Source organism: Spinacia oleracea, chromosome 3 (genome assembly GCF_020520425.1).
Source record: "Spinacia oleracea cultivar Varoflay chromosome 3, BTI_SOV_V1, whole genome shotgun sequence".
Classification (NCBI taxonomy): domain Eukaryota; kingdom Viridiplantae; phylum Streptophyta; class Magnoliopsida; order Caryophyllales; family Amaranthaceae; genus Spinacia; species Spinacia oleracea.
In genome coordinates, this window is record NC_079489.1 from 29729348 (window position 1) to 29744772 (window position 15425).

The 15425-nt window shown below is 35.4% G+C and overlaps 1 protein-coding gene across 1 annotated transcript; it reads left to right on the forward strand.

The window, feature by feature from the left end:
• The first annotated feature begins 551 nt into the window (after window positions 1-551).
• On the forward strand, window positions 552-14611 carry LOC110788820 (proteasome subunit alpha type-2-B). The gene is made up of 11 exons (XM_021993457.2): window positions 552-717; window positions 855-931; window positions 5174-5238; window positions 5505-5551; window positions 5992-6067; window positions 6668-6735; window positions 7958-8027; window positions 8989-9074; window positions 11361-11423; window positions 13053-13118; window positions 14318-14611. Exons 1-11 carry the CDS (start codon window positions 677-679, stop codon window positions 14364-14366), a joined length of 708 nt encoding a protein of 235 aa, XP_021849149.1. The 5' UTR covers window positions 552-676; the 3' UTR covers window positions 14367-14611.
• Window positions 14612-15425: the final 814 nt, after the last annotated feature.

Below are 15425 nucleotides of genomic sequence, written 5' to 3' on the forward strand. Positions count from 1 at the left end.
CGCTTTACCCGTTTTGCCAATTTGTAGTAGAAATTGAGTTGGAATTGTAGTAGAAATTGAGTTAGAAATGTAGTAGAATGTAGAAGGAAGTTAAGAAGTTTTTTGAGAAGTTATTTTGTGAAATGGAGTGAATCGGTTTTGTTGCATGTAACAGTGTACTTTGCATTTGGGCTATTTATAGCAATGTATTTTAAAGGAGAGTTAAATGACTGTTCCTCTTTGAATTTATATTTTAAAAATTTAACTTCTTTTGATATTTGTACCTTTTTGTGTGATTTGTTAATATTAGTGTTCTTTTTTGGGTTTTTGTTAATGTTCTTTTCTGATTATTTTTCTCTGTATTTTTTTTTTTTGCATTTTTTATGTTTGTTGCGTTTTATTACAGTATTATATTTGTGCATTTTTAGGCAGGTGCACAGTGCTGTAAGTGCACACCCCTATATGATCCGCGCGTTGCTCCAAACCCAAGCAATCTATGTATAATTTGTAACACCCAAACAAAGAAAAAACAATATTTTTTTTAAAAAAGGTTCCGCTTCATTTTTCTTGGCATTCTCGGTATAAATCTACCGATCTTGCTTGTTCAAGGGGTCTCTCAAACCTCAAACCTCAGACCTCAGACCACAAGCATATTTCATCTCTCTTTTTCCTCATCTCCGAATCTTGTTAAGCCGCTATGGGAGACAGCCAATACTCATTTTCTCTCACCACTTTCAGGTAACAATTGCTGATCTTTTCTGAAAAATCACCTCAATCATACTCTCTAATTCAACAATAATGATTCTGAACTGGGTTTTTGGTACTTTTGATTTTGAAATTTGATTTTTTGATTTTGAAATGCTGCTATGAAACAGCCCTTCCGGTAAGCTGGTGCAGATCGAGCACGCTTTGACTGCTGTTGGTTCTGGGCAGACTTCTCTTGGAATCAAAGGTACTTCAAATCACTGATTTGTGTTTTCTTCTTGTTGGGGTTTTTGAGTAACTTTTTATTGTTTGTTTTTGTTGAATTTCATGGAAGACCTACTTTTAGAATAGTTATCAGCGGGTTCTGCAATTACTGTAATGTTGCGTTGTCTTAGGGTGGGTGTGGAGTGAGATTTTTGGGTGAATGATTATCATTTCTATAGCGGTATGCCATAATGCCTATCATCATTTACTTATAATAAAAATACCTTGATAATTGATCTTAGCGGTTTCAAAAAGTATTTTGCATTGTTTGATTCGTTTTGGATGGTGAAGATCATGTGTCCAGCTGGTCAGTAGCTTTTGTTCAAAGTTAAACTACTAGTTTGCAACCCTCTGAAGCTTATGATGGATGATCCCTTGCGTATCTTGCTTTAACGTGCACTTTCTTATTTATGAAACTGTGGTCATTTATTTGCCTTGGTTTGATTCTTATAAGGCCCTTTTCCAGGCTCTTGTTGGTTGTGTGTGTGTTTGTTGGTTGAGGGATGCTTTTTTGTTGGTTTCTTTGCTCACTTTTCTCTCTCGAATTGCCTGTTTTGGCTTGCTATTGGACGAAGCTAGGGCAAAATTCCGTACAACTTAGCAAAGTGGGTTGACCAATTTCTAATGAACATGACTACTGTACATCATCAATGTCTTACAAAGTATATATTAAACTAACTGCATTATCGTGAGCCAACACATCCGAATCTTTCGGTCCTTTTCCTCAGTTTGTACAAGACAATTACTTAAGAGATTGGAAATGACTTTTGAAAATATTTCATGATTACACTATCTGTTATCTTCTCCAAATGTGAATCTTTCCATTGATTGTTAGAAAATCTCTTGTTACCACCTAGGGGTGTGGAGTATGAGTTATACATATTCGGTAATGGAGGTACATTATTTTTGTGAACGAGTCTTTGAGTATGGATGTAGGTGAGGCTATTGTTGTAAAATCTCTAACAAGTAATAACTCGTATTCTCTCGTTTCTTCTTTTATGATAATACTCAAACTCTTTGCAAACTGTAGTATATGTTTGATGTGATATGGAGCTAAATAGATCAATTTTGAAGTCTCAACTAAAGAGCCTAAGGGGGCGTTTGGTATGGGGTATTGAAAACAGGAAAAGAGAATGAACAGTGCAAGTTCCGTTTGTTGTTGTTTGTTTGTCATTTCAATCATTCCCTTTACCCTCTCTTTACCCCCAAAGTCCTCTACTTTGATTCCCACACCCCCATGATATTTCCATTCCCTTTCCCTAAGCCACTGATACACCGCGTGCCCATCACTGCTCCACCAACACTATTCGGCCGGCAGCTAGGGCTGCCCTCATCAGGATCGCCCCACCATCACCATCTTCACCGACGCTGCTATGCCGCCCTATCAACACCCGTTACAAAATCAAGCCACCACAACCATCCCGACCACTCGAATACCACCTGAAAAATCAACCTCACCACCCAAAAATCAAAAGCACAACCAACCAAAAAACTAGACCCACCACCCGAAAACCAAATCCATCCATCATAACCTCCTAAAACCACCTCAAATCAACCACAACCATCCAAAAATTAAGCCTAACCACCAATTTCACCCACGTACCCCCAAAATACCACCCACCCATCCCAAAAACAAAATCCAACAACTGCAATACCAGATGTCCAGATCTAAGAGAGAAAATAAAATAGGGGAGGAGACAGAGATATATTTGCCTTGAGGCGATGGGGAAGGGAGGCGCCGGAGAAGGGAGGCGTTGGCCTTGGGAAGGGAGGCGCCGGAGAAGGGAGGCGTTGGCCTTGGGAAGGGAGGCGCCGACCATGGGATGGGAGGTAGTTTAAGGTGGTGGTGGATGTTCATTGTTTGGTTGTTGTAGATTGTGGAGAGGAATGACATTGGTGGTTGATATTTTTGATATTTCTAAAACAAACATGTAAAATCAAAGACTTTTGCTTTCTTTTCTCCTTCTTTCCCTTTGTTGTTTACATTCCCTTTCCCTTTGTTCAACCAAATCCCCCCTAAGAGATTATAGTCGGTATTGGTTAGTGGTTGCACAATGGAATTCTTCATCTTCATTTTCTGGGTCTTTATAAGGAACTTTTTTCTTGTAAGCTGTTGTATTCAGTGTTATAGGTGAAGAGTCGGTTAATCACTTAATTGTCTTTTACTTTTCTATCCTTGGGCACTTATTCCTTGTTTGGGATTAGTTGGTTGCAAACCAATTCTACCAAAGACATTATGCTTTTAGAAGAACAAAGAAAGGCTTTATTATTGTCATATGGAGGATGGTTTTTCTTTTGGTATCACTTTCTTGGTGAATTTGGATAAAAAAACTATTTATTTCTCTTAGAGGTCTTCGACAAGCAAAGTTAAAGTTGATGGTCTATACTCTATAGGTTCTTTGAGAAACTAAACTTCAGGGATTTATAAGATAGTTAGAAGAAAAGTGTTAAACAAGAATCTTTGTATGATGAAGGACATAAGCCAAAACATTCTTATTACGAATGAAAAGATCAAGGATATATGGAGCTCATTTTTAAAAGGTGTGCCCAGATGCGGGAAAAACCGTACCCACCAGCCTAGATGCAGCGCAGGTGAGGCGCGACTAGACGGGTGCTTTGGAAGTGGCCCTGGGCGCATTGCATCGGGCCGCTTTTGTGCTTTTCACATATTTTTTTAAACTGTTAAACTTGGCGACGTGTTTATCACACACCACCCCCTTTTCACTTTAAACAATCAAATTCAGTTTTTTAGTCAAAAAGAAGAGAGAGAAAGTAACATGGGTAATTGGTAGCAAGTGGGAAAGTTGTTTAACTTTATCATTCCTTAAAAGTAGATTGCTTTTTTCTTTTCTAATGGTCAGTACGTCGGTCTTCAATTTTTTTTTAACTCTAAATTTTAAAAGTATTGCTGCTGGCTGAATACTTGTGAATTTGTGATAGTGACTATGCATTGAAGTAAACATCCCTCCCTTCTTTTCATAATTATTCTTTTTAAAATCTTATATATATATAATTATATATATATATATATATATATATATATATATATATATATATATATATATATATATATATATATATATATATATAAGATAGCTTTTCTCCATCCATTTGAACAAGTATCCTTGTTTGATTTATTTCAGACAAAATAAGTTCCGATAAGTTAAGTTAAGTTCAGTTAAGCTCAGATAAGTTCAGATAGAAGAGTACTTGGATGAAGGGAGTTAAGCATGATATAAAGAAATTGGAAATTCATAGGACTTGATAGAGTTGAATGGAGGAAGAGGATAAATGTTTTGACATTGATTGAAGTTATTTCTCTTGATGCTATCACATAGGTGCAGTCAAGAGTGAGGAGAGGCACTTGAATCTTTTGTTGTTTGTTTGTTTGTTGATAAAGTTTTATGTGATAGTAGGTCACATCATTTTACCCAAGCATGCTTTTTATGTCATTCTTACTTATGAAATACTTAAAAAAAAAAAAATCAATCCACATTCCCTTAATTTATGAATTTGTGCTAAACAAGCCTCTATGTTATACATTCCCTTGATAATTTTACCAAAGCTTTCTTTGTGCATGTCTTTCTAACTTGGAAGAAAAATAAAAGAAATTTAATCCACATTCCCGTAATTGATGACTTCTACCATAAAAGTATACAAGCATTTATAAAATACACATTTGTTTGCGAAATCACGATGACTCTACCACCTCAAGACAGTAAAACTGAATCCAACTGTTAAGAACAGAAAACCTAATTCCCGCTTTTGATAGCAGCATGTGAAGAGTGGATCAAGTTGGATCCTTAAATCTGGTGAATTGATACTCTTGGTATAGGTTTTGTTGATTGCTTGATAAAATTATGAAACTAGCTCAGCCCAAATTGAAAGTCAACAATACCTTAATCTTTTTCTTGCTTTTCCATTCCGTTCTTGCATTTCATTGGAGGTTAACCTCGTAGGAGTCCTAGCTTTTGTTTAGTTTTAAGAAGCCTCAGATTCTCACATTTGAGGCCCTGAATATTCTGCAAACAGGTTATTTCTCCGCTGATATGACGTCTATTTGAGACAGGCTAATAATGCATTTGTTTACTTTTTCCATGTCTTTTTGACGTATGAGTTCAAATTTCTGTTTATGCATTTAGTTGGCCTTCGAGAACTTTTTCATCTGTTTGAACTTCGATGTATACTGAACTGAAGGATATATTGTCTTGTCTGGTGGTTGCAGCTGCTAATGGTGTCGTTATTGCTACCGAGAAGAAACTTCCTTCAATCCTGGTTGATGAAGCTTCAGTAAGTGGCGATAAAAGTGTTAGATTTATTTTTTCCGGTCTGTGTCTATCTTATTATTATTACTATGTAGGGAAAGTAGATCTTTGAAGTTTGTAACAGCATGTAATTATTAAACTGATCTATGCAGAACAGTCCCTATAGAACACACTGTTAAAAGATTTTTCTCTTATGAAATGATGTATTATTTTGTGCTTCTGTTAATATCTCTTCAGCTCCCATTATCGTGTTTTCTTATTGTTTATCAAATATATTTTCTTTTACTTCAGGTCCAAAAGATTCAACTTTTGACTCCTAACATTGGAGTTGTCTACAGGTTAGCTTCATCTGCTCATATTTCAGGAACTGCTAGTAATTAGTGCCTCTTTGGAGATATTCTGTGAAGTGGGGGTTGTCTTCCGCTCCTAATTCGTTCCTGGTAGTTATAGATTATCAACGTGATTGCTGCTTCATTAGATTGAATACCATAACAATTTTAGGAGTCTGAGTCTTACTGCAATAAACGACCACAGTTGTGGTTTCAAGTGCAGTTTGCATTTACCACAATAATGTCACAGCCCTATGGAAGTGATTAACTAAGAATTGAATCATGAGGTTGAGCCCAAATTTCTGAAAGATTTGTGCAGTCATGGTTTTTGTCATATATTTCTATTTTGTTGGAGATTGATGGTAGCATTGTTTTACCTTAAATCCTCCAGTTGATCTTGATTCATGTCTTCATATTTTTATTAATTAATTTTATTTTCATATTTATAGTGGCATGGGTCCCGACTCTCGTGTTCTAGTCCGTAAAAGCAGGAAGCAGGCAGAACAGTATTATAAACTATACAAGGTACCTTTTAAGTTCTATTTGTTGATCTCTGTTGGCTGTGGATGTTCAGCTTTTGGTCTTGTAGTTGTCATATGGCGGTTCTCCATTTATGGCATTCTTGTGATTGTTTTGTGCTAATACTCTCTTTTTGGGGGATATCTGGTTCTTGTTTGCATTTAAGAAGGGTTTCTTAGTACTTCGTGTATCTTTTTATTTTGTAATTTCACTGCTTTGGTATGTGATCAGAGCGTTTTATCGTTTAATGAGTTCCTCTTTCTTCTCCTCGAAAAATTTATTTGTAATCATGGACGGAACATTGCACTCTTAAAGTGATTCATTTTTTTTAATGTGTGTATGAATGTGAATAAATCTTTTTTAAGGGAATTTGTCTGAACATTGTTTTCCTAATGGAATTTATTTGAACACCGTTACTTGCATGCTCAATTATTTTGTGTTCGAAAACCTATTTTCACAATGGTCCCTCTTTGGTCTCTAGTTCATTATTTGAAACATGATGGATGTATTGGTTTTGTTGTTATTTGGGCAGCTTTCTTCCCTATCCCTTGTATTTACTCTCATGTATGTTCGATTGGAACTAACTATTTGCAAATTGCGTGTTAGGAACCCATCCCTGTTACACAACTTGTTAGGGAAACTGCTGCAGTCATGCAAGAATTCACACAATCTGGGTAAGATTGAATTTTCGGGTCACTTTATTATTTGTATAATTTGTCATCAGTATATGGTACTCGAAAATTGGAGTTCTAATGGATCCAACCTGGAATAATAACAACTGTATAATAATAATAATAATATTGTTATAATTATTATAATTTATATCCGCCTTCATTTCAGTAACAAAAAGTAATGACTGTTGTGCTCATCTTGGTCAGTGGTTTAAAAAGTTTTTCGTAGCCAAGTCCGTAGTCCATACCTATCTATGGGTTTCTCTTTGTTCCTTTTTGCGCTTCTCAATGCCATAAGATGGGTTGCTCTTTCTTCCTGGGGTAAATCAATGCCACCAGATGGGTTGCTCTAAGTCATGGCATTTACCTGTGTTATGCTTCACTAATTCTTGGAAAGATTTTTTAAGGATGGTGCTTAATTTAGTCTGACTCCCTACGTCTGCTAGGTTGGCAGTATAAGAAGGTTATACTGGTGTATATTTGCAAGTTGCAGTATCTGGAGTTTTTCTGACTTAACCAGTATAACGACCAATCAATTGCAGGTCTTTGGTCTTGTGGGTTGAGGGAGGGTATCGGGAGTTTGATTCTGGTTCTGTGTCTTGTTGTTTGTGGTCAGGTTGAGATAGTTCCAATTGGTATGAGGGATGTAATGTTCTCATAGCAAATCTTGCAGGTCATCATACTATGTTCGAGTGGTATATTTGGTTAGGCATAGGTTTCATACGGAGTTTATCATACAAATTTCGACTGGTATATTTGGTTTGGCATAGGTTACATGGATGGTGATTGTTTTTTATGTGACTGGAAAACATTAGTCATTTCTCATATTTTTTCCAGGTTGGGTCAATTTTGGTATGGGGCCAAAGTTGTATCTTAGATTTTGCTTAGAGTTTGTTTCTGCTTGGTAATTCGTAGTGGGTATCGCAATATCGGGTATAGATCGGTTTTTCCGTCTAAATCATCGATGGAAACACCTTTCAGATGTGTATCATATTGCACATTAGTCAGTTCAAATCTTGTTAATGTAAATCATACAATTTTACCAACAACAATGTAGAGATACTAAAGAAACAGCCGGGTCTAAATGTTATTCTCATCTGTTGAAACAGGTTTAGATCCATTTATGTAACTATTATTTGTTAAAGTTGCTTGTATCTGTTGCATTAGTTGTTTCTAGTCCATTAATCATTTATATTCTACTGCGCCCTTTTTTAAATGTGCGCAGTGGTGTGAGACCCTTCGGAGTATCTCTTCTGATTGCTGGATTTGACGAAAATGGTCCACAATTATACCAGGTACTGATGGATATGCTTCATCTTTGATTTTGCATGTGCATGTGTATAGATTGTCAATGTTAGTTTGTAATAGCTTCTTATATGGAGTTCGGAAATGAGACAGAATTGTAAATTCGTTTTAATGTGTGTTTTAATAAATATTTTTGAAACTGGAGTCCCCTTCTTTTAATTGTAAAGACGTATATTAAAAAGCAGGCCCAAGTGTTGACCTTTAGTATAAATAGCTTTAAGGTATAAAAATGTTAAGGCCTTGTGAAACTAAAAGTACGTTGTTCGAAAAACTTTAGACGGAGACTATTTTCCTCTCTACAGATTGATGGATTGATAATTGATAATTGATGTCGTTGCTGAAGTGCTAGATTTATAACTATACAAGATCCTGAAACAAATAGAAATTTAAACCTTGAACATAATTTTTTGGAAGGAAGGTGCAATGCCCTCTCACTTGTTTCGTTCTTCTTTCATACCCTCGAGCCTCTTAAGAGTTTGTTCTCTCATCGTATATTATTGGCAATCTTTTGATCTTTCTTCTGAGTGAAACTTGCTTTCAGCTGACAAAAGAGAAAAGAAAAGGGAAAGTTTACTTCCAGCTGAAAGAATCCATAGCAATTATGTCTATATAACTCATTCTGCATTCACCAATATTTCAAAAGAAATTTAGGTACCTTATAGCGTGGAGAAAGCTTTACAGAGCTGAAGTTTATTTGTGATTTAAAAACTAGAACATCAGTGGAAAGTCGTCAAATCATTTAATTTTTATAAAAATTTACTATATGTCTGTCTAGTTTTATTTTGGGTGAAATTTCCATTTCTAATAAGAATGAGAGCCTTCTGCACATAATTTGTTTGATTGATTTTGCTCTTTACTTTCCTTATGTTAACTAGACTCGAGGGTCAATTAATGCTCGTTAGGGTCTTCACATTCCTCTATAGATATTGAAAGCATTTAATATTTATTCAGGTGGATCCCTCTGGCTCGTATTTCTCATGGAAAGCTTCAGCAATGGGAAAGAATGTCTCCAATGCGAAGACTTTTCTTGAAAAGAGGTAATGAGATACTGGTTCTGTCTATGAATCATCTCTAATTCTCTACATTGTTTGAATGTCTCCATCGTGTTAGCAGCTAAGACTAACATACAGTTCAATTAACGGTTGTAAAGATAATTTTCTGCATCTTACATTTACTTGATTTTCTTCAACTCACACATTTCTTGCATGATCAGTAAACTCTGTTTTTAAATATTATGTCTTGTTTAAAAAATACCCAATTGCTCAAATGCATCCAAATCTGTTAGAACTTAGAAACTATGTTGATTTCGAGGTCCTGGGCTCTGTTGTTTGCAGATAATTGTTTGTGATCGGCCTAACTTAAAGTGTTCAAACATCCGTAATAATGACGGGATGTTGTAAACCAAACATCAGTATGCTTTAACATAATACTCAAGTAATATGTGGGATAGTTGGCTAAAACATTTTGCCCGAGTATCTAGCATGGTAGCAAGATTTCAATATTTAAACTGGAATTTGGGGTGGAAAATATGCTAGAATGACAACACATTTTGTAGGTTATGTCAACCAAACACAGATTTTCTTTTTCTTATTTATTTCTTTTTTATATCACATAGTTTGTAAGGTTAATTCCACTCAGTACAAGTTTTCTTCAATATTTTTTAATGAATGTAAAACCTTAGTTCTCAAAAAACTAGCCAACTTCACAACTTTGACAATAAGTAATTGGATTATGCTTGAAGGTTGTTGAATACCATGTTGATATGGAAGGAGAAACTTATACTACTCCCGCCGTTCCTAAATAATCAACAGTTTGACTATTAAATTTTCCAATGGACAAGTTGACCAATAATATATTTCATATGTAGTTATATATTTTAAATTAATAAAAAGTACAAAGAAGTTATCATATCAAGCCATACATTTAGACTAAACAATATTTTACAAGATAACATTTGTTTATTTATTGTTGCGATTATGGAAAGAGCAGAGAGAAAACCCCAAATTTTCTCCCTTTTTTTTTGTCTCTTTCATTTATACACCAAAAAAAGCATGTGAACCCCTCCTTATTTTATTTTAAAGTAACGGTTTGATGTAAGGTGTGAGCCACTTCTTCTGAGAATCTGCATAAGGAGTAAGTGACTAAAAACCTTCCTTAGTCCCCGTTCTCCTTTTTTCATTCCAAAAAAGGTGATTTTTCTATAATTTCTATTTTGACCCCTTTGTAACAAGTATTACTATTTTGACTTTTTTATACAGAAAGTAAATCCGACAAAAAATTTAAAAAATTGTGCATCTGGCCTGCAAAAGGTGTGCGGGAACGCCTTGTGCCTAGGCTCCAGGGACTTTTGCGCCTTGGTTAGCCTCGCACCTTAGCTCACAATTTGACTTTTTACATTCGCCGACGCATGACTTTGACCATTAATGTCTTTAGTTGTCTATAAATATAAATAAAATGTATAAAGTTGATGTTTTGAAAATAATATAGGAAGAATCTAACAAGGTCTCACATGGCTATCTTTTTCCTTTTTTTTTAAATCACTAAAGATGGTCTAGGTGAAGTTTGTAAATCATCAAAGATAGTCAAGGTGAAGTTTGTAAATCACCAATTGTATTTATAGTTAATGCTTTGAAGTATTTATTTGATTAGTTATATCAGAGCAACTCGTCAGAAATAACCTCCTAAGAACATGTTTGTTAAACCACTTCAATATTTTCTAGAAAACAAGTCCAACTGAATCTTTAAAGGCTGCATGCCAATGTTTTATCTAAGAGAAGGCTTGATACGACATTCTTCCCCATCTAAATGGACTTTTGCAATGATGAACCATCCTTAACGACTTCCTGTTAAATTTATAATGTTTGGCTTATCTTTTTATTAACTTTAGGAAAGTAAATATGTACCAAAAAGTCTTATTTCTTTTGCATGCCAATTTCTAAAACCTTATCCGCTGGCATTTATTGACAAAATCACCTAATTGGAGATAATGATGAGGGTGAATTGGTCCTACAATTTTTCTTCGCTTGAAATTTCCATGTTGGAGTTTCTCAATGTGAACTATTTCTAAGCACCATATTTAAAATGGGTTCTTAGTTTCTTACTAATTTCACTTAAAAAGATGAAAATAATTCATTATTGTCCCTTTCAAATCAAGCTGATGTATCAGGGCAGACTTTTGTTATCCTTTTTATTGTCCGTTATACATGCACATGTGCACACTCACATGCATGCACTCTTCTTTATCCATCGTTTGTTTCAGTATGGCAAAAATAAATGTCACGTACTAAAGGCGTTATCAATAAAGAATTTGTTATTGGATGCAGGTATACTGATGATATGGAACTTGATGATGCTGTCCATACAGCTATATTGACGTTGAAGGAAGGGTAATAAACTGTTGAGACCTTGCACCTCCCTCCCCTGCTGTATATGTGTGTTTTCATGTATATGCATATGCCAGATTCGTTAGATGATCATGTGTTTGTATTCTATGTTGCTGAAGCAGATCACCCCTCCCCCCACCCCGCAACCCCACCTCTCCACAACAAATAAAAGAAAACAAAGTAAATATGTTTGTTGGTAGTGTATTATATCAACAATGGGGACCAATGAGCAGGTTCAATGTATTGCTTGAGACTTGGCTTTCCTAGGCACCTTTCAAATTGATTCCAAAACCATTACTTTGACATAGAGTTGGGGTTGTAACAGTGGTTTCATGATTCCTTTTAACTTTATGTACAAACTTTTTTTGATGAGAAAATAAACCTCCTCTTTACAGACAGACAAGATGCGTAATTTTTTTTTATTTTTTTGTGGGGTGAGAGAAGACAATTTTTTCTTTTGTTGGAGCTGAGTGAAGTTTTGTTGTCATGAATTCATACTTCTTCAGAGTCGAATGGATCTGGTTTTGGATCTCGGTTAGAGCTTTGTGAAGTTTTGCCTTCACTAATTCATACTCCTTCAAGAGTTGCAGAATCTGATTTTAGATCTTGGTTGGAGTTTAGGCAGAATCAATATTAATGGCGTCATTTGGTAATTGGCTTTGTGACAGCTTATTGATTGCCTTTTTTTTTCATGTGGTTAAAGAGCCAAATCTATATTTGGGAATTGGCATTTCAGCAGCCTTTTCTCCTTGACTTTTGCTGTTTTGCCCAAAAGTTGTTTAGTTTGCATAACAATCCAAGTATCCAACTTCCAACAACTAATTTTACCACACTTCTTTACAATATCTTATACTACAAGCCACAACAAAGGTCAAACCAGGCAAGTGAACCAGCCAACGACCTTAACTTTAAAAGCTAACTATAACTTTCTGTTAACCTAGAAGAACATCACCAGTGATGGCTACCAGCGACTCAGCGAGTGATGATGTGATCAGATCCATTTTCTGTTCCCAGTACAGAGATGGCAAAAACAAGCATTGGCTTTGGCACTGTAGGCAATTCGTGAATTACGATTTGTTATGCGATTAGTTACTGTTTATTATGCAATTAAGTGAAGGCCGTTGGTTTGGAAAAGATTTGGTATGAGAAAGGTTAAAACTGAAGAAATAGCACCGTGTCTGGTATTCTGGTTTATGCTAATCAAAGAGATGTGTTGTGATGTGCGGTGCTTTGTGATTTTGGCAGCCTGATGCATGGATTTCCTTGTGTTCCATGAAATTCGCTGCGCTCAGTATTCCTGTCGTGAACAAGTAGTGCCTCTTCTTGCCTCAAGCGTAATATTCAAATTGGCTTGTACAGGTTTCCGTCGCTTGCTGAATGAAAATGACAAGTTATACCGATTGATGATGCGCTAAAAAAATATTTCTTTAAACAAGATGATCTATTTCAATAGGTTTTACTTTCTCTCCCGTATCTTTGTAATGGGCAATACAACACGACAAGAGAAATTAGGAGTAGTCTGGTAGTTTTATGTCATGGATGGTTGAAATATATGTAGTGTCATTGATGTCATATGATGTGGGTTTCCAACTAGTTTGGTATCTCATCAATTACTATTGGTGCATTATGCAGTTTTGAAGGCCAAATATCAGGGAAGAATATTGAGATTGGGATTATTGGCACTGACAAAAAGTTCAGGTGCGCTTTCTCTTATATTTTCCGTGTTGAATGAGTCCTTTTCAGTGCCAGCTGAATTGTGGGTTTCTGTGTTACTTTTAATTTCTCTCTGGAGAGCTTATCTATGAGACTGTGAGGCAAAGGTAGATACCACGATCCAGTCATGTCTGGAATTTTGTTTCAAAATAAACTTCGTTTCTTTTGCTCAAGGATATTGATGTCTAATAATAACAATTTATAGCTTACAATATGAAAAATGCAATTGCTACTTTTGTGTCTCCAAATGTACTGTGTTACGAATTTGGCTAGTATAACTAGAGAAGTTAGAGGTTTCATCTTGGATATTTCACAAAGTCACAAGGAAATTTATTAAGGGTTAGAGAGAATATTTACCCAACGATGCAACGCTTTTTCTGTATATTGATATACTCTTCACGTGTGTGTGGCCGTGTTTCTTTTTCTTACTGTTTTTGCCTCCGTCTCCCTGTTGTCCCTTCTTTCTTTATTTCTTCCTTTCTTTGTTTTGGCCCGTTTGGGGGAATTTTGAGAGTCAAGTTGCATTATGAGAATGGATAGAAGGAAATGCAGAGGTTCTGCATTGTTCATCACATCGTCCCACCTTTCAACAACCAGTCTGCCAATATCAGTATCCTTTTTCTTTGAGATGCAACTGGCTTTCTGTCTTGTACTTGTTTGCATACCAATTTGTGCTTCCAATCCTGGATTCTAAAGTGTCTTCCATTTGTCCTCATCCCCGTGTTGTTTTTCAAGTTTTGCATCAGGAAGTAGTGTAAATAAATTTTGGGTACTTGGGGATGTCTTTTGATGAGAGGGAGACTGACGTGAATGGCAGGGGGTTGTGTCTCGACATTATTCCTTTTCTTTATCGCTTGACTTGTTTGAGCTATGCACTCCTATTCTTTATCGCTTGACTTGTTTTCGTTGGCAAAGCTCCCAATATCATTCGGATACAGTACTATATATGATGTAATTCTGAAATGTTGAGCTGATGTTAATTTGTTTAGCTTTATCTTTTTGTTGCATTAGAAGTCAGAAATACGAGCAGGTATCATCTTGAGTGCTGTCGTTGCTGATTTTTCTGTATTGTCTTGGAGTCTTTGTTTTCACTGGATTCTCAGTTTTCTGCATAATTGAGTGGAATGTAACTCTAACAATTGGTCTTTTAAGCTTATTAACAGTTGGTTGAATTCAACTTGCAGGGTACTAACTCCTGCTGAAATTGATGACTACTTGGGTGAAGTTGAATGAACAATGATTTTCAAGTGGATGGCGTAAAATAGATCTTGAATTGACTCAGCAATGTGTCTTGAGTTCCTTTATCTTTTGCACGGAACTGTTCATTATAGTTCAGTGCTGATTTACTGGTTCATGTGTAACTGTTAACTTTGAGGACTTAGAAAATGATCTATATAGCGTGTATGCAAACCATCAAGTGTTCATTGCTCTCATGCAACTTCGATTGTAGAATTTATGGGTAACAGATTGTTTTAGAATGTCTCAACGTCCTTATGCTAATTTGATAGTATTACTTTGCCATAGTGTCGTTGCTCATGAGTTTCTGCAGCGCCTGAATATCTTCCTCTACAGTCAACAATCCATTCCCAGACCTTAAAACTATCACGACGAATATTTGCATGATGCATATTCTATGCATTTATTTGCCCTATGCTTGCTAAAGCTAATAAGCTACATCCGTTCTGAAATGTTGTTTGCTGATCAAAAGTTTGAAACCTATATCTGATGTGATAAATAGATGTTCACTGAATGAAATTGGTTTTTGTTGATAACTGGTTTATGTGTCCTGACATAATGTAGTTACTGAAATCATAAGTCAAAACTCTAGAGTTTTAAAATAACTCTACAAGGTAGAGTTTGAGCGTATCAACCATTGAATGAAAAATCAATGGTTTATAACTTTATATATTATCTTTTCAAAAGTTCCTCTATTTTTTCTGATCAATATGAGCCATTGATGTTAAAATGTATGGTTTAGATAAAATTCTACCTTGTAGAGTTTTATTAAAATTCTAGAGGATCTGGACTCATATTTGTTCATACAATGGCTAATTTCATTAGTTTAAAAAGCTATTAACATTCCTGTTTCCTAAATAAAGGATTTAAGGATATTGTATCAGATCGAAGGTTCTTTATTCAACCATGATCAATTTATTCATTTTTTGTCTATTATAGTTGACCAAAGATTTTAGTGGTTAAAAATGGTTGCTGTAAAACAAAAACCCTCCACCTTCTCCCTAAACAAACAATCCAAAACACAATCCTTCGGAGTTGTAAGTTCTTCGGAGTTGA

Coding starts and splice junctions, on each gene's coding strand:
- LOC110788820 (XM_021993457.2), top strand. CDS start 677: ATGGGAGACAGCCAATACTCATTTTCTCTCACCACTTTCAG. Junction 8,028..8,988: donor ATGGTCCACAATTATACCAG/GTACTGATGGAT, acceptor ATATTTATTCAG/GTGGATCCCTCTGGCTCGTA. Junction 11,424..13,052: donor ATATTGACGTTGAAGGAAGG/GTAATAAACTGT, acceptor TGCATTATGCAG/TTTTGAAGGCCAAATATCAG.